Source organism: Glycine soja, chromosome 12 (genome assembly GCF_004193775.1).
Source record: "Glycine soja cultivar W05 chromosome 12, ASM419377v2, whole genome shotgun sequence".
In the NCBI taxonomy this organism is placed as follows: domain Eukaryota; kingdom Viridiplantae; phylum Streptophyta; class Magnoliopsida; order Fabales; family Fabaceae; genus Glycine; species Glycine soja.
In genome coordinates, this window is record NC_041013.1 from 2,462,689 (window position 1) to 2,481,549 (window position 18,861).

Genomic DNA, 18,861 nt, shown 5'->3' on the forward strand with positions numbered 1-18,861 from the left:
TTAAAACATATTAACTTAAACTAAAAAATGTGAGGGATATTTTTAAAATAAATTTTGCAATTACTCTTTGAATAAGAAAAATAAACCATAAATCATTAACCTATAATAAATTTAAGTAATTCATTCATGGTAATAAAATATAAAACCCATAACCTATTTAACAATTTATTGTATTCATAAAACAGAACATTGTTTTACAACTCAAAATATTTAAGTCAACAGTAATCACTAATTATAAAAACATAAAAGTCTTAAACTATACAATAATGAAAATATGAACAAAATTCATACAAGTACTTACTTTAGAAATTTCTATTCAATATATGTCATGCATTTAAGAAGATAAATATTGGGAACATTTACACCAATGAGACATAAGTAACTACATAAACAAGTTTGACACACCTTGACCAAAAACCTTAAGGCTCACTAGTGTAAATCTCCTTGATATTTACTCCCTCGGATGCACAATAATTGGTATTAAAGTTGACCGTTTGAATTGGTAACTGAATTGAATGAGTATAATGGAGTTGGTGGTGAATCCATGGAGATGGGGATTCCTTGTATTGAACGTCTTCCTAGTGGGTGAGTCCATGCATGGAAGCCAATCAATGGGTCTCGTAGGCGTTGCGACAGTGTAAGGTACCGAAGTATGTTGGTGGCAATAACTACGTAATTCGGGGCAACCAAGATTAAGTTCTAAAACTTTAGTCATAGATTAAAAATGAGTTCTGCTCAAGGGGGAGATTATCATATGGAAGAAAATCACACTTTAGGGAGAGATTGTTGGAGTACAAGTGTGAAATAAAGTCTCTCATCAGGTAAGAATGAGAAGGTCGAGCACCATATAAATAAGGAAAAGATCTATAAACTTAGACCTTAAGATTTTGAGTTAAAGTGTGGTGTCAAATTTGTTTATATGATTGTTCATGTCCTATTGATGTAGATCGTTCTGATATTTATCTCCCTCAATTGCACAAACAATATACAATTAATATTTTGATATATGTTTGTTTATTATGTGCGGGTTGGATCGGGTTTTGGTTGAGTCCAAAACATCAAACCCAAGTTTGGTTAAATTTAACGATTTTGTAGATTGAATGCGATTCACATACATTCTTAATTTTTAAAACCAGAACCTCTCTCACCCCTCAATTCAATTAGTTATGTTCTATTTATTTACAATGAGAGACATAGAACAAATGCAAGAAAGAACCAGAGAATTAAAAAAAAAATACAATGGAAATAAAATGAACTGTCCGATTATTTTGTTTGAATAAAATGAAAGAAGAATAGTTAATAAACTTATAAAAATATTATTATATGGTTAAATGTATCTTTTGTTTAAATTTAATCGATTAAATTGATGCATTTAACACGTCATACCAATCAAATAATCGGGGTACCGTTTTAATAATTAATTAAAATTTTAATTAATTTGATTCAATGAAACCCATTTAATCCATTAAGTGTATTTGATAATCTATTAATAGATTTACGCATTTGTGAATTTGGTTGTTGTCTCAACCATTTAATTGATTATCAGCCAAAGATAATCGATTAAATGGCTCGACCCACGGTATATAACATAGTGCATTGCAAATACAATTTGTGACCTTTTTACCAGCCCAAAATCCATGCGTGAGTTGGCCGAAACTGTGTTGCATCAAGGGCAAAAAAATAAATTACACATTGCTCTCCCAAAGCCACGTGCTCCAGCATCACATCCGGGAGCGAAGACACAATTGTGAGACCCACTAATTTTCAAATAATGTTGCACGTTTTGTTTCAAAGAAAGTTATTTTAAATTAGTTATTCTCAAACAGATGATTTATTTGTATTTTAATCTATTATTTTAGACTGATAAGAACTCATATATGATATTTATGTTATTACTATTATGTGATTATATTGTTATAGTTTTCTTTTATCTTATAAGACTTGTGGTATAATTTTTATATTAATTTGAAATTTTATTCCGTTTATTTTTCATATTAATTTAATATACAATATAATATTAACATATATATTCAAGTATTATTTCTTTAACTATATTTTAATTTAAATTATATATATAGATATATAATATTTTTTTAATATTATAAAGTATTATTTTTTCATTCATAAAAGTTGAATTTAGTTATAAAAAATTTATAATAACTCACAGTAGTTACACTCTTATATATAACTGGATATGACTAAATTCGTTTTTACACAAATGCAACATGGAAAATTATCTTTACTACTCATAGTCACAACTTTGTTCAATCAGCAGCCCATCAACATCTTATAAGCACTTCAAGAACATTTTCAGCTTTCACTGGTTATTCCATTAGATATTTTAATGGTTGTTATGCAGGAATTAGAATATAAACATTCTTGCCTTCATAAGCATATATTCTCAGCGAATAATTATTTCCCATGTGTCAACGATATTACTTTCATAAACTTGGATTCTTAACAATTAGAATATTAATTAGTAACATGTTTTGTGATATAATTTGTTTTGGTAAATACTTGTTTTTAAAGTGTTCTTTAATATTAGTCTTTTTTAAAAACAATTCCATGTGCATAGTGGTGGGGAGTTTGGGCAGGGTCATTTGTGGATTAGATTTGATCTATTTCGAAAGAAAAATCATTTGATTTAATCACTTTATTTTTTTTATAAATTTATCATTCAATCGATTTTGTCTAAAATTTTAATCTGATCTAATTCAATTTGTTACGGTTTGAATTTTATTGGTTTTTGATTTTAATCATATTTTTATTTTTTAGAAAATATTAAATAATTGATAAGATATATGATAATTATAATAACAAATAATTTAAAATATCAAATATTTTATCTGTATATCATTATATAATTATATATATGCATCTTAACTCAAATAATTAGTAAAAATAATCTTTAATTAAATATTTTTTATAAATAGGTATAAATTATGTGATAATTTTATAAATATATAAAAATATAAACATGATCACTTATATTATTAAATTATGAATTATATATATGTGTATGCGCGCACGCGCAAAAAATCAATTTAAATTGGATTAGATCTATTTTGAAAATTAAATATGATCCAATCCAATAAAAAAAATTGATTTTTCAAATTTTTAATCTATTTGGATTTTGATTTTTTAAAGTTTTATTGGATTAGATCAATTTATGAACACCATCTAATATACTAGGTTCAACCTTAGTGTGATTATTGCAAAACAAAATTATATGAGAGATTTACTTAGTAAGATATATATCTTTCAATTCAACTTAGTTTAGATTAATTCAAATTTAACCTCACTTTTAGTTCTCTCTCTTCAATGAAAAAAAAAACTCACTTTTAGCTATTGATGATCTCATAAAGGTAAAAGACTTTTTAATATGGACCAATTTATTTAAACTAAAAAAGAGTTATTTAAAAAACAAAAATATGTTTTAAAAAAAATAGTTTAGACAGATACAGTTTTTTTTGCTTGTTTTATTAAAAAAAATTAAGGCAAGCTTTAATAAACAGGTCATATGTCATCTTTGTTATTAAATTAAAATCACTTTGAAATTTGATTGATTTCATTGGATGATTGACTGACTTAAAAACTTTGTTATTAATTTTTAAAAATGATTTTATAAGACAAAATTTAAAATCAATTTTTTAAAGAGTAAGAGTGAGAAAAAAATATGAAAAAGTATGACTCAAGCTCTTGTCTGTTTTTACATAAAGTTTTAAGAGCTAGATTATTTTTATATACACTTTTTTATGATATATTTTATCTCAAGATCTTAAGCAACAAATAATAATTTCAAGGCAAATATATATAATAGGATGCACAAAACAAAAAATAGAAATCAACATACACCAAATTTTAGTTAGTTTGTCTGAATGGAATAATATTTTAAAGCTTGAATGTTGGATCGATTAGTGTTATTTCCAAAAGCAAAACTATGTCCCTGATTTATGTTTGAATATTAACTTATGTTTGTGTTTTATTTCCAAAAAAAAAAAAGAAGTACAGTCACAATTTATATTTGAAGTTGCTAAACTATACTAATAAGGGAGGAAAACTAGGTTATTTGAACATGACCGGCCCCTTGTCGACAACAACTGAAAGCTCGATAAATGATCATCACTAAATCACTATAGTAGCCCGATAACTTCTAAAAAACATTTAGAAAGTCACCTTTCAGTTTTTAAATGTGTAAATATTAATGATTATGATGATTTTTTTTTTAATTCTAAACAAGTCAAGTGCAAAGATTATTTATTTCATTCAGGTTAAGTTGAAATGGGATTTGTGATTGTGATTTCCTAAAGTTACTGTGATCCGTAATACATGTCCAGTATTCCGAAAAGTACAAACAATTACTGATCTAATAAACAATATCCTTAAAACTTTCAAGACTTTATGGAGACAAATAGCAATCAAATGTACATGCAAAAAAAAAAAAACAGAAATATATCCTGGATTTAAGCATTTTCAATAGGAAGACTATGCATTGTATTTGCACATAAAAGTAGGCCATAACAAAAAGTCCTATCCCCGCTCCTCTTTCCCCGATCGATAAGAATAGAACATCCAATAATCCATTAAGGGATTTCTATCAACGTTAATTCCAGCTAGAAACCAGTGCATGAGAACACTATCGAGTACTCTACTCGTGCCTTTCATTACATGTTCAAGTGAGCATGCAAAGTAGGTGGGGGAAGTAATAAACCCGACAACCACCAACCTTTTCCATGAGAGAGACATATATATTGGCAAAGCAAGGAACCAAAGACTTCAAACTTGCACTCTCAGTGGGAAGGTCTGGTATATAGGCAACTCTGGGGTGCATTGGGGCGTAATTTGTTTTAAAAATATAACTATTATTGAAAATTAAAATAAAATGTTGTAGCTATTTAGAGTATATAGTTAAAGGTAAAAATATTTAGAAGAAAAATGACAATAAATAAGATTATTTCTTTTATAATAATTATAGATATTGATAGTGATATATAATAGATTTATATAGTTTTTATTTTTTATTTGTTTTTGAATATTTTATAAATAAAAAATTACAAGTGTTTAAAATATACTTCTATCAAAAAAATCAAATTAAAATGTGTATATAAACATTACATGATTATTGTTTCAATTTTTTAGTATTTTAAGAATTATTGTTTTGTGTGTTATAAGTATTAATTGCTACTGACTTATAAGAATTAAGAACTAAAATTATTGAAACAAAGCTGATTTGGCAGTATTTATTTAAAGCAGTTATAGAAAAATTGAAGAAATAATGTGTTGATTTATCATTGGCAATACATTTTTTTAATTTTTTTTAATTACTCAATCCAATTATCTAATCCAACGGCCAATTAATACCAGCCTTATGTTTAATTGGATTATATTGTAAATTAGATTAAACTAAACTCAATCCAACCAGTTACATCTTATATTTTTATCTAAAATTTGTATTATAATACATTTTCTATTAAATACAATTTAATAATTTAACTTTATTGTGCAAGTGCAACGTATATTAATACAATGCAGGTGTCTATTGAAACGACGACGTTGAGGGATCGAAGTGTACGCGCCACATTGCGACAGTGCCACCGAGGAGCGTAGCTAGTTCAGTTCCGTTTGATGAACGAAAATGACCAATCCACCGAGCGAAATTGTAATTTTCAACAATAAAAAAGGCAAAGAAAGTTACATATGAAAGCCTGTTTTGTTCTGTCCCTTTTTATTCTTCCCTTTCTTTCTTACTTACCCCTTTCCCTGGCTTAGGGTTTTCTGCCCCCCCTGAATCCTCATCGCTATTCATGATTACACTCCTTACAATTCTCACTCAGCGACTCGTTCGAAATACGTGAAATCCCCTTATCTCCAATTTCTAGGGTTTCGATTCATTCAACTCACCACAAAGATTGGATCCATGGTAGCGTGATTGGCGCTCGGTGGCGAGCGAGTTGATAATTATCGGGTTGGGTGGATTTTGTATGGAAACTCGGAGCCGGAAGCGGGCGGAGGCTTCCTCAGCTGCCCCTTCATCCCCTTCCTCTGGTCCCACCACTCGTTCCAGCAAGCGTGCACGCCTCTCTTCTTCTTCCTCCGCTTCCGCCGCCGCTGCCGCCGCATCCGTTTCTTCCGTGAACACTCGCTCCCGTTCATCCCGGACTAAGGAACCCTTGCCCCCTAAGAATCCTCCTCCCATGGACTCTGCCAATGAATCCTCTGGCTCCCGCCGCGATCGCCGCAACAAAGACAACTCCGACAAGGGGAAGGAGAAAGAGCATGATGTTAGGATTAGGGACAGGGATGCTGACAGAGGGCTGGCATTGAACATGGATGGTGGCGGAGACGATGATGACAATGACAGCGAAGGCGGTGTGGGGATTTTGCATCAAAACTTGACCTCTGCGAGTAGTGCACTTCAGGGGCTTCTTCGGAAACTTGGTGCTGGTTTGGATGATCTGCTTCCATCATCGGCTATGGGTTCTGCGTCTTCCTCTCACCAGAGTGGGAGGCTGAAAAAGATCCTCTTCGGATTGCGGGCGGATGGCGAAGAAGGGCGGCAGGTTGAAGCATTGACACAGCTCTGTGAGATGCTTTCGATTGGGACTGAAGAGTCACTTAGTACATTCTCTGTTGATTCGTTTGTTCCCGTGCTTGTGGGGTTGTTGAATCACGAGAGCAACCCTGACATCATGCTTCTTGCTGCCAGAGCATTGACCCATCTCTGTGATGTGCTCCCTTCATCTTGTGCTGCTGTTGTGCATTATGGTGCCGTGTCAATCTTTTGTGCGAGGTTGCTCACCATAGAATACATGGACCTGGCTGAGCAGGTTGTTCCTTGGTTCATGACTATTGTGGAATTAATGAAAATGGTGCTAGAAAGTTATAAAATAAATATTTGTGTTTCAGTGTTGAACCCTGGTGCTGCCTAATTGTTTTTAAAACTATATATTTCGATGTTTCTGGGTCAAATTTTCAGTTGTAGAAGAATTATGCCTTTTTTTTTTAATCTAAGACTTAGCATTTTGAAAATGAAATTCATATAGTTTGATTACTGTATTTGATGGCATGAACAGTCCCTTCAAGCTCTGAAGAAGATATCTCAGGAGCATCCCACTGCCTGCCTACGAGCAGGTGCTCTTATGGCCGTGCTTTCCTATTTGGATTTCTTTTCAACAGGAGTTCAGGTAAATTGTCAGTGAAGTACCTACATTTAGAGGATGATTGCAGTTTTGGTCCTTTTGGACAGTCATAAATCATTTGGCCACAGGTGCCATTAGTGAGCAAGTGTATGTTGACATTATTCTTTGTTTCAGCGGGTTGCATTGTCTACTGCTGCAAATATGTGCAAGAAGCTTCCTTCAGATGCAGCTGATTTTGTGATGGAAGCTGTTCCTCTTCTGACAAACCTTCTTCAGTACCATGATTCCAAGGTAAGGTCATGTTTTGTTGCAAGTCTTGTCACATAATGGAAACTGTATTTTTCCTTTTGCATCCATAAACTTGCCTTTTAAGGAAGTTTAGCTTGAGAAGAGGGAAATTTTGATCCCTATATCCCATGGTATAAAATATTTATCTATAGCTTCACCTTATGCATTTTCAATTTTTGTAGGTTCTGGAGCACGCCTCTGTTTGTTTGACTCGAATAGCTGAAGCTTTTGCGTCATCTCCAGACAAATTAGATGAATTGTGCAACCATGGACTTGTAACACAAGCTGCCTCCCTCATTTCTAACAGCAGTTCTGGGGGTGGTCAGGCTTCTCTCAGCACGCCGACATATACTGTAAGTGCAATTTTTACTTTTAGTTAGATGCATTTTGCCTATAGTTTGGTCCTTGACCTGGGTATATGCAGGGTTTAATCCGACTTCTTTCAACTTGTGCGAGTGGATCTCCTCTTGGAGCTAAAACCTTACTACTTCTTGGAATTAGTGGTATTCTTAAAGATATTCTATCTGGTTCTGGAGTTTCTTCTAAGGCCTCTGTTTCTCCTGCATTAAGTAGGCCGCCAGAACAGGTATAGTATAACATCAGAACTTTTCTTTTGGTCATTCATGTGTAGTTTTATCTCGTAATGTTCATTAAACAGACACTGACCTTAAATCCATCATTATTCTAATTCTCGGTTTCAAATATATAGATATTTGAGATTGTAAACCTCACGAATGAGCTTCTGCCTCCATTGCCACATGGAACAATTTCTCTCCCTATCATCTCCAACATGTTTTTGAAAGGGCCCATTGTAAAGAAGTCTCCTGCTGGTAGCTCTGGAAAACAAGAAGACACAAATGGAAATGTTCCTGAGATATCGGCTCGTGAGAAACTATTAAATGATCAGCCTGAACTACTTAAGCAATTTGCGATGGATCTCCTTCCAGTTTTAATACAGGTTGATATTTGTGCATCAATTGCTTAAACTTTGCTTGATAAATTTGTTAAATTGAAAAAAATGTTCTGATAAATTGCTCCTTTGCTTCCTTATTTGTCTTCTTTGGTTAATTGATGATATTGGCTTGCTGTTGATATAGATATATGGTTCTAGTGTCAATGGTCCTGTTCGGCACAAATGCCTTTCTGTCATTGGAAAATTGATGTATTTCAGCACAGCAGAGATGATCCAGTCTTTGTTGAGTGTGACAAATATATCAAGGTATGTTGAAATTTAATTGGGTTGATATTGCTTGATACCCTCACTGATTTTATGGGTTTAGAAAATTTATGCATTGTTGCTTTGATCATATAGTTTCTTAGCTGGCGTCTTAGCATGGAAAGATCCACATGTTTTGCTTCCTGCCTTGAAAATTGCTGAAATTCTTATGGAAAAGCTTCCTGGGACATTCTCCAAGATGTTCATTAGAGAAGGTGTTGTGCATGCAGTGGACCAACTTATTTTAACTGGAAATTCGACCAATATCTCTACACAGGCATCTTCTGCCGAGAAGGATAATGATTCTATATCTGGAGCATCATCTCGCTCTAGGCGTTATCGGCGACGCAGTGGGAATTCCAATCCTGATGGAAATCCTTTGGACGATTTGAAAACTCCAGTTTCAGTAAATGTTGGTTCACCTCCTAATTCTGTGGATATGCCAACAGTAAATTCCAGTATTCGGTTATCTGTTAGTACAGCTGCCAAAGCTTTTAAAGATAAGTATTTTCCTTCAGATCCTGGGGCTGCTGAAGTGGGTATTACTGATGATCTTTTGCATCTGAAAAATCTTTGCATGAAGTTAAATGCTGGTGCTGATGAACAAAGGACTAATGGAAAGGGGAAATCTAAAACTTCTGGATTTGGTCTGGAAGAGTATTTAATTGGGATCATAGCTGACATGCTAAAGGAACTTGGCAAAGGAGATGGGGTATCTACTTTTGAATTCATTGGTAGTGGTGTTGTTGCAGCTCTGTTGAATTATTTTTCTTGTGGGTATTTCTCTAAAGATCGACCATTAGAAACCCACCTTCCCAAGCTTCGCCAACAAGCACTTACAAGGTTTAAGTTATTTATAGCTGTTGCACTACCTTCTACTACTGAAGATGGGACTGTGGCTCCTATGACTGTCTTGGTCCAGAAGCTTCAAAATGCCTTGTCCTCCTTGGAGCGTTTCCCTGTTGTGCTGAGTCATTCATCTAGGTCATCTAGTGGGAGTGCACGCCTCTCCTCTGGACTAAGTGCATTATCTCAGCCCTTCAAGTTGCGGCTTTGTCGAGCCCAGGGTGAAAGGTCACTTAGGGATTATTCATCCAATGTTGTACTGGTTGATCCATTAGCAAGTTTAGCAGCAATTGAGGAATTTGTTTGGCCTCGTATCCAACGAAGTGAATTGGGTCAGAAGTCCACTGTACCTGCTGGGAATTCTGAATCTGGGACAACTCCTACAGGAGCTGGTGTATCCTCTCCAACTACCCATCGCCATTCTACTAGATCCAGATCATCTGTTAATATAGGTGATACATCTAGAAAGGAAATAAGTCAAGATAAAAGCACAAGCTCTTCCAAGGGTAAGGGAAAAGCTGTATTAAAGCCTGCACAAGAGGAGGCAAGAGGACCTCAGACCAGAAATGCTACTCGCAGAAGAGAAGCTCTTGATAAAGATGCTCAAATAAAGCCTGTAAACGGTGACTCTACTTCTGAGGTATACTGATGGAAACCGAGTTAGGGGCAGATATGACAGTTATCTGTAGAAAATAACTGCTTTAGAAATCAATTCTGTATAAGAAACTCAAATAACTGTCTTAGAAAACAGTACTGTATTAGAAACTGCAGGATGGTAGTTATGTGTAGAAAATAACTGCTGGTAGTTATGTATTAGGAGTATATGTCTGTTAGTATGTGGTGTAATTGGGCAGTGTAAAGTCATTTTTAAGTTTGTGGATAGAGAATACTCTGTAGGAGACTTCTGTCTCTGGGACAGCTAGTGCTGTTTTTTGTATATGATAGGAGACTTTAGTCTCTAGGACGGCAGGTGTATTGCTGTATTTGTATGTGATAGGAGACTTTTGTCTCTGGGACAGCAAGTGTATTGCTGTATTGTGTGATTTCAGTGTTCTATATATTTTAGGTAAATGCTAGGGCTCTGGTTGAGGAAGTAAAAAGAGGGATGCGTAAAAATGTACTCCTCCTATGATTTCCAAAAAAAACTTTTCTTTTTTAATTCCTTAACCAGTGCCTGGCACTGGTTAGCAAGACCCTATATTTTATTACTTTATCATTTGGTGTTCTATCATATACTGTGAAATCCTAGCGATGACTTTACAATGCTTCAACTTTTTTCTTCTGTTAATTTATAACTTCCTTCTGGCTGTATGACCTGACTATGAATGCTCTGTTTTCATGTTGGCTTATAAAGTGAAATACGAAGAGAATACTTGATAATGCCAATATAAGATGTAAAGATGCATTATTACATTTTTCATTGCAAGCTTGAAAAGACATCTTACATTTCTCTGTATCTGTAACTTTGGACATGCTGGATTTTGTTGTCTGTAGATCCTTAAAATGTTACCTCTGCCATTTAGTTTTATAAATGGTTTTTGATTATAATTATCTATTTAAGATATCATCTCTAATATGAGAAACACTGCCTAGGTGTTCTTTGGATTATGTTGAACAGTTGCTTTTTTGCACCATTGATTTCTTTACATACATTAAAATTAAGCTGTTGTAAGGTTTCCCTGCAAAAGTGTTGATTTACTAAAAAATTGAGGCAGAGCTAGCACTGAGAGGATAACTTATCTATTTTGCATTGAAGTAACATTGCTGTAAGTAATAGTGTATTTGGATGTAATCAGATGGATACTTTGTATATGCTGATCCTCATCCTTCTTTCATTAAGTGCATGTGTCAGAATTTTTAGTATGGTACCACTCAAAAAGTCAAAATCGATTCCTATTTTCAGTTTAGCTTAGTTTTTAATTATTTTCTTATAACATTAAACTTGTCTGTCATGAAGTTGTAGTTTGTATGACTCTCATTGGGGAATATTTTAGATTATTTGTGGGCGGGTTACATATTTTTTCCGTTTAGGTGAAGCTTTCTTGTTTTGTTTTTTGTTGCTTTTGATTATGGCAGTGTTTACATGCATGTTGTTTAGCTTGGTTCTTGTGGTTGTTAAACTGGTGGAAGCATCTTTGAGTATAAATATTAGTCATTTGTTTTTCCTGCTATGCTTTGGACTAAATCATGAACCTAATCCAAGTATCTTGAAGTAGTCATTTGTTTTTCCTTTTCTTTTTTTACCCTTCTATTGACATTTTCCAATGTCTACATTGTAGGATGAAGATTTGGATATATCCCCTGTTGAGATTGATGAGGCATTGGTGATTGAAGATGATGATATTTCTGATGATGAAGATGATGACCATGATGATGTATGTTATCTACTGTTTCTTCTTCTTTGGCTAGGATTTTCTTACTTCCTTGGTGATGAGTATCTCATTTAAGTAATTACTGTGTTTCTGTCTTTTTTTTTTTTTTGCTTTTCTGACATCATTTCCTTTTTTAACATGGCTTTTAAATATGTTAAAATCTGTGTGCATCTTTATTTTTTTATTTCCAGTGCTGGTGTCCTTCAATCTTGTTTACAATTTTTTCAAAATGAGTTGCTGCTGTCTTTCTATCATTTCTTTGTTTTCTATTTTTCTTTTCTGGGTATAATGATGCAATGAAGTTTTGGTTTATGACCTTATGCAAACTATCCATAATCCAAGTCTCTGACCAATAGCTCAATCCTGGTGTTTTATTTCCAAATTTTTAATTTTAGCTACCATCATTATTGTTAACCAAGATTGAACATTATAATTAAATTCAGTTGTATCTATTAAAATTTTTGTGCTTGTTTTGTTTTTTCTGATGCACAGGTACTGAGGGATGATTCTCTTCCTGTTTGTTCACCTGACAAAGTACATGATGTGAAATTGGGCGACATAGTGGAGGAGAGTAATGTTGCTCCTGCAACTAGTGATGGCGGCCAGACTAATGCTGCCTCAGGTTCTAGTAGCAAAGCTGGTACAGTCAGGGGATCAGACTCTGCTGATTTTAGGAGTGGCTATACCTCAAGCTCAAGAGGTGCAATGTCATTTGCTGCTGCTGCTATGGCTGGACTTGGATCTGCCAATAGCAGAGGTATCAGGGGTGGAAGAGATCGACTAGGGCGTCCATTGCTTGGTAGTTCTAATGATCCTCCAAAGTTGATATTTACTGCTGGTGGGAAGCAGCTTAATAGGCATTTGACTATTTATCAGGCAATTCAAAGGCAGCTTGTGCTAGATGAAGATGATGAGGAGAGATTTGCTGGCAGTAGTGACTATGTATCCAGTGATGGAAGCAGGTTGTGGGGTGATATTTATACTATAACTTATCAGAGGGCAGAGAACCAGACAGATAGGACTCCCCCTGGAGGTTCAACCTCTAATGCTTCAAAATCTGGCAAATCTGGGTCTGTATTGAATTCTAGTTCTGAAGACAAGCTACATCAGACATCTGTATTAGATAGTATTTTGCAGGGAGAATTGCCCTGTGAACTGGAGAAATCTAATCCTACATACAATATATTGGCATTATTGCGGGTGCTTGAGGGTTTGAACCAACTTGCATCTCGTTTGAGGGCCCAAGTGGTTACTGATAGCTTTGCAGAGGGAAAATTTTTGGATTTAGTTGAGCTAAGTTTTACCAGTGGTGCTAGGGTTCCTACAGAGGAATTTATAAGCAGCAAACTTACTCCAAAATTAGCTAGGCAAATACAAGATGCCCTTGCCTTATGTAGTGGGAGTCTTCCCTCATGGTGTTACCAGTTATCTAAAGCGTGTCCTTTTTTGTTTCCTTTTGAGACCCGGCGACAGTATTTTTATTCAACTGCCTTTGGGTTATCTCGTGCATTGTATCGCCTTCAGCAGCAGCAGGGTGCTGATGGTCATGGATCAACAAATGAAAGAGAGGTCAGGGTTGGGAGATTGCAGCGTCAAAAGGTTCGTGTCTCTCGAAATCGCATTTTGGATTCTGCTGCTAAGGTGATGGAGTTGTATTCTAGTCAAAAGGCTGTACTTGAAGTAGAATATTTTGGTGAAGTTGGCACCGGTCTGGGTCCCACTCTGGAGTTCTACACACTTCTCAGTCATGACTTACAAAAAGTTGTACTTCAAATGTGGAGATCAGGTTCTTCAGAGAAATATCAAATGGAAATTGATGGAGATGAAAAGAAAATGAAAAATAGTGAAGGCTCTTTTGTTGGAGATGGAGAACTCGTTCAAGCTCCTCTTGGGCTGTTTCCTCGACCTTGGCCTGCAAATGCTGATGCATCAGAGGGTACCCAAATTTTCAAAGTGATTGAATATTTCCGATTATTAGGCCGTGTAATGGCTAAAGCTCTTCAAGATGGACGCTTATTGGATTTACCATTGTCAGTGGCATTTTATAAGCTTGTTCTTGGTCAAGTAAGTTATGAAATGTTGATGTCTTGTCTGATTTCATGTGTATCTTAAGGTTGATTTTTAGTCTCTATATATTTAGCCTTTGATATATTGCAGGAGCTTGATTTGCATGACATTCTTTTCATTGATGCTGAACTTGGGAAAACTTTGCAAGAGTTAAATGCCCTTGTTTGCCGGAAATGTTTTATAGAATCTATTGGTGGTAGCTACAATGATACCTTTGCTAATTTGCATTTTCGTGGGGCCCCAATAGAAGATCTCTGCTTGGACTTCACACTTCCTGGTTATCCAGAGTACATCTTGAAACCTGGAGATGAAATTGTATGTATTCAGTCTGTTTTTTTTACCTGGTTTTTGTTTTGGTTCTGATTCTGTCTGTAATAAAAATTGCTTTGAACTTACTGTCAAACTTTCAGGTTGACATCAATAATCTAGAGGAGTACATATCCATGGTGGTTGAGGCAACGGTTAAGACTGGAATCATGCGTCAAATGGAAGCTTTTAGAGCAGGGTTTAATCAGGTTATATGTTGTCTCAATAAATTCATGTAACTTTGTCTTTGACTGTGCATCTTGTTTGGTGATGCTGAGTATAAAAAATATCATGTATTTTTTAACTGATTAATGGTTCATTCTTTTTGGTATTCCTTTTCTAGTTTCTCTCAAACAATTTTATTGAAAACTAAACTTGACTGCGGTTTAATTTGAAAATATTGAGTATGGATTTTTCAGCTTTTAGATTCTTAAGGGGCATTGTTTTCTACTAAAAATTATTACTTTTGGTTATGTCTTGAGCAGTGAACTGTATATATATCCTGAATCTCGGATGTATCAATTAAGAAATTACTAAATGTTTGTTTCTGACTTTTACTTATGTTTGCTACCAACCTTGTATCCCCCTTCCCCTGCAGATGAAGAATGGAAGTTAGAAAATACACATTTTTTTTGTATTGATGTCAAATATTCAGTTATTTAATGTCAAAATTTTACAAGTGAAATGAGCTACTAGCCTAACTTATATGGAAGAGATGGGCTGGGCAATAGTTTGAACTTGGAACAACTAGTTGGATAATTTGTTCATTTGCTTGAGTCCAAAAACTAAACATTTGTCACTTTCCCACTTGTTCTTGTCAATTCAGGTTTTTGACATCTCATCTTTACAAATTTTTTCTCCCCAAGAACTGGATTACTTGCTTTGCGGCCGGAGAGAATTGTGGAAGGTATTCTTTTTTATACAAAAGTATTACTGCTGCTTACAACAATCTTTTAGATGTTACCATGGATAATGTAGTTATAATTTTTTTTCTCCTATCTGCAGACTGAGACACTAGCTGATCATATAAAATTTGACCATGGTTATACTGCCAAGAGCCCTGCCATAGTTAATGTATGTTTTTTTATTCCTGTAGAAGGACAATTGTGTTTTTGGAAATTTAGGCTTGTTATATTTGGTGCTGAACCTGTATGATGCTATTTTCAGTTACTCGAAATTATGGGAGAATTCACACCAGAGCAGCAGCGTGCCTTCTGTCAATTTGTTACTGGTGCACCTAGGCTGCCTCCTGGTGGACTGGCAGTTCTAAATCCAAAATTAACGATTGTGAGGAAGGTATTGAAAAATATTTTTGATCACTTGCAACCTGTGTTATTCATTCATGCCTTTGCAATTTTGTACTTGATATCTTGAATGTTAAAGTTTTTTGGGGGGCGAGGATCTATTTGAACTTCGGTAGCTAGATGTGTCTGGATTTACTGCCTGACATATGTTGCTCCACTATTCCTTTACCTCTTGAAGGGGGGTTTTCAAAATGCAATGTTAGTAAGTGATTACATTTACATGTCTGGGTGCAGCTTTCGTCAAGTGCAGCTAATGCTTCATCTAACGGGAATGGGCCTTCAGAATTAGCAGATGATGACTTGCCAAGTGTGATGACGTGTGCAAATTACCTGAAGCTTCCTCCTTATTCTACCAAGGTAGAACACTGCAAAGCATTGTTGGTTATATGATCATGCATGTCAAAGTGTCTTTTGATCTTTGATTTCCATTTTAAAACAGGAAATTATGTACAAGAAGCTACTCTATGCAATCAGTGAAGGCCAGGGATCCTTTGATTTATCATGAGTTTCTGGAACTACCCAACCCGGCCCTGTATGTTAATATGATGATGAATCAGGGTTTACTCGAGACTTAATTATTTTTTGGTTGCATGTACTTTCCTCCCTGCTTCTCAAAATAATGGCTTCTCTCGGGTCACGCACATCAAAGGTGGTGACATGGTTCAGGTGAGTTTACCATTGTTGTGAAACCTCACTATGATTCTTGACATTACTAGACTATTGTTGTGAGCTTACCAAGAGCCTCTTATTATTTTGTTCATTTTCATTTGTTGGTAAACTAAATTAATATTAATTCTTTGATTATTGGCAGTTGAATCAGATCGCCTCGTTTTTAAAGGTGTAAAGGAATTTGCGGAGCTCGTTTTAGCTGTTACATGTAAATAGAATAGGAATGTTGAGTAATTCCCTCCCAAATTTTTCATCATTCTGTTTTCAACTCAAATTATTGGCAGTTAGTTATCATACCTGTATGGAAGATGGTAAAAGGAATAGAAATAATATCGTATACTATGCTTTATGATTTCATGTTAGATCTGTTACGAGCTTTTGTTGAAGTAAAATGCGAATTATTCTATGCTTGTTTGCTATGATTGTCCCAAAATGAGGCGTTCTAGCATAAATAAGTACTGTTTGAGTTACTGATTAATTAATTTGTTGGTCGCTAATGAGTCGAGGATGCGTTGTATGTTTTGATCTGAAAAAGACGTCCCAACTCCCCAGTCTAAGACACAGACCAGGAACCAACCTACCACCCATTCTTTGGTGTAAATGGCAGTCTATCTCCAAAATCAATAATTCTGCTACTTTGAGTTGAGTACCCATCGCACTTGTGATTTTGAAAACAGTCTCATACCCATGCCTCTTATTTCCAAAAGGTGTAATTATTGTGCACACTTTTTTTTTTCATTCTGAATGCCACAAAAAAGTTTGATATATAAAGAAGGTTTTAGAAATTATAAGATAAAATGTGTTACAATCTCATTAAATCAATTCACATTTTTGATCCAATTAATTTTTCATCCTGATTTATTGTTTTATAATATGTAGTTTGTGCTTCAGATTATATTTTTAGTATGATTTTAAATTTTACAATTTTGAATAAAAATATAATATGTTAAGATTATATATTGAATCAATATGACCGAGTCATAATAATAAAATAATTATATATCACTGGAAATTAAAAATGCTGTACGTATAATAAATGATCTCTAAAAAGTTATTGCTGTAATTCTAAGAATAATGAAGTTGAAGAAATTTAATGTTTGAATTAAAATTTGAAAAGTATTTTTATGGATTCTAATGCATGATTATGAACTTCAATGCATCAAATGAAGAAGAGAAGTTTCCGAATAAAAGAGAGAAGAAAAAAATAATAGATATAAAAAGTTATTAATGGTGTTTTATATATATGGGTGTTCATATATTATCTCTATACACAATTAACATTAACTCACAAATCATTAGGACTATAACAGCAGGTGAAATGTTTGATAATTTGGAGGAACTTAAAGATTTAAACTTCATTATCATATATTATTATATTTCAAAAGGGAAAAACAACCTATAACTTATTTCTTATTAATTATCTAGTTCAAATAAAACTAACTTAGTTCTTATTAATTATCTAGTTCTAATTTACCAAAAAGAATGGACCATTTGTTTAATTTGATAAATTCAATATGAACAAGTCTATTTGAACCGTTTCAGCTCACTACAACCTAACAACAACAACAACTTGGAATTAGTTATCTTTGTGTTGCATTTAAATTGTGTTCTAATTATTTCCTGGATTGATACATGTTTGATACGTAGTAGAAAATTTAAAATTGATAGTGTTTTTATATGATCCAAACATATTGGCACATCGTTAAATAAAAGTTAAACTTTTAAGTGATTGTAGAATTTCCACTTTGGGTTCTAAAAGTGGTAATTTATGTTAATTTTAAAACTTGCTAGTGAATTAATACTTTTAAAGATTAAAATAACACAAGTTGTAAATTTGAAGGATTAAAATGGTCATTGAGTGGTTATCGGAAAAAATGGTCAATGAGCTTAAATATATCTTGACGATGGATCAAGATTGTTTTGTGCTTTTTATATAATAAACTACACTATATATATATATATATATATATATATATATATATATATATATATATATATATATATGTATATATATATATATATGTATATATATATATATATTTATTTATTTATTAAAGAGACTATGTTCTATCTCTTTCCCATTAAGAAACAAACAAAACAAAGCACCGCTACTTGGTACAAAACACAGTATTCTGTACAAATAGTGAGTAATAAGTTTGGAAAAAAGAAGGAACAATAATCATACATGGAGTGAAGGAACAATGATAGAAAGGAATATGAAACAATTATTCCAAGAAATTGACAAGTTGCCGGGGAACATTAAACAATTATTTGGGGTTAAGCATTTTCGACATCTTATCTGATAAAATATTTCTATTGCATGAACGCGTAAGATCTCCAATACCTCACAAAATGAAAATGTACGAATATTGGACAAATAATCTTATCGAAAGTTATTTGTAAGTGAAACATCTTGAAATCTTACACCAAACATGAAAATTCAATTCATCATTTTCATATGTAAGGATTCTTATTGAGCAACGTAACAAGTACCTAAGGAAACCCAACAAAATTAAGTGGAAATTAGTGGACTTCTAACAAGAAACCCAAGGGTAATAATACAAACTACCAAAAGTTATTCAATCGTGTGCATTGTTAACTAATAATGAGGAGTGTGAGGTTAGTACTTTTTGTCATATGTTAGCGAGTTTTAA

General features: G+C 33.8%; 1 protein-coding gene across 1 annotated transcript; it reads left to right on the plus strand.

Annotated features, from left to right (window-relative positions):
- Positions 1-5,678: 5,678 nt before the first annotated feature.
- On the plus strand, positions 5,679-16,613 carry LOC114379120 (E3 ubiquitin-protein ligase UPL3-like). The gene is made up of 18 exons (XM_028337705.1): positions 5,679-6,827; positions 7,074-7,184; positions 7,314-7,430; positions 7,610-7,780; positions 7,852-8,013; positions 8,137-8,385; positions 8,525-8,646; positions 8,740-10,129; positions 11,769-11,864; positions 12,354-13,925; positions 14,019-14,243; positions 14,339-14,443; positions 15,061-15,141; positions 15,240-15,308; positions 15,402-15,530; positions 15,773-15,895; positions 15,978-16,204; positions 16,350-16,613. The coding sequence occupies exons 1-17, from the start codon at positions 5,982-5,984 to the stop codon at positions 16,041-16,043; spliced, it is 5,634 nt and encodes a 1,877-aa protein (XP_028193506.1). The 5' UTR covers positions 5,679-5,981; the 3' UTR covers positions 16,044-16,204; positions 16,350-16,613.
- The last annotated feature ends 2,248 nt before the right edge of the window (positions 16,614-18,861 follow it).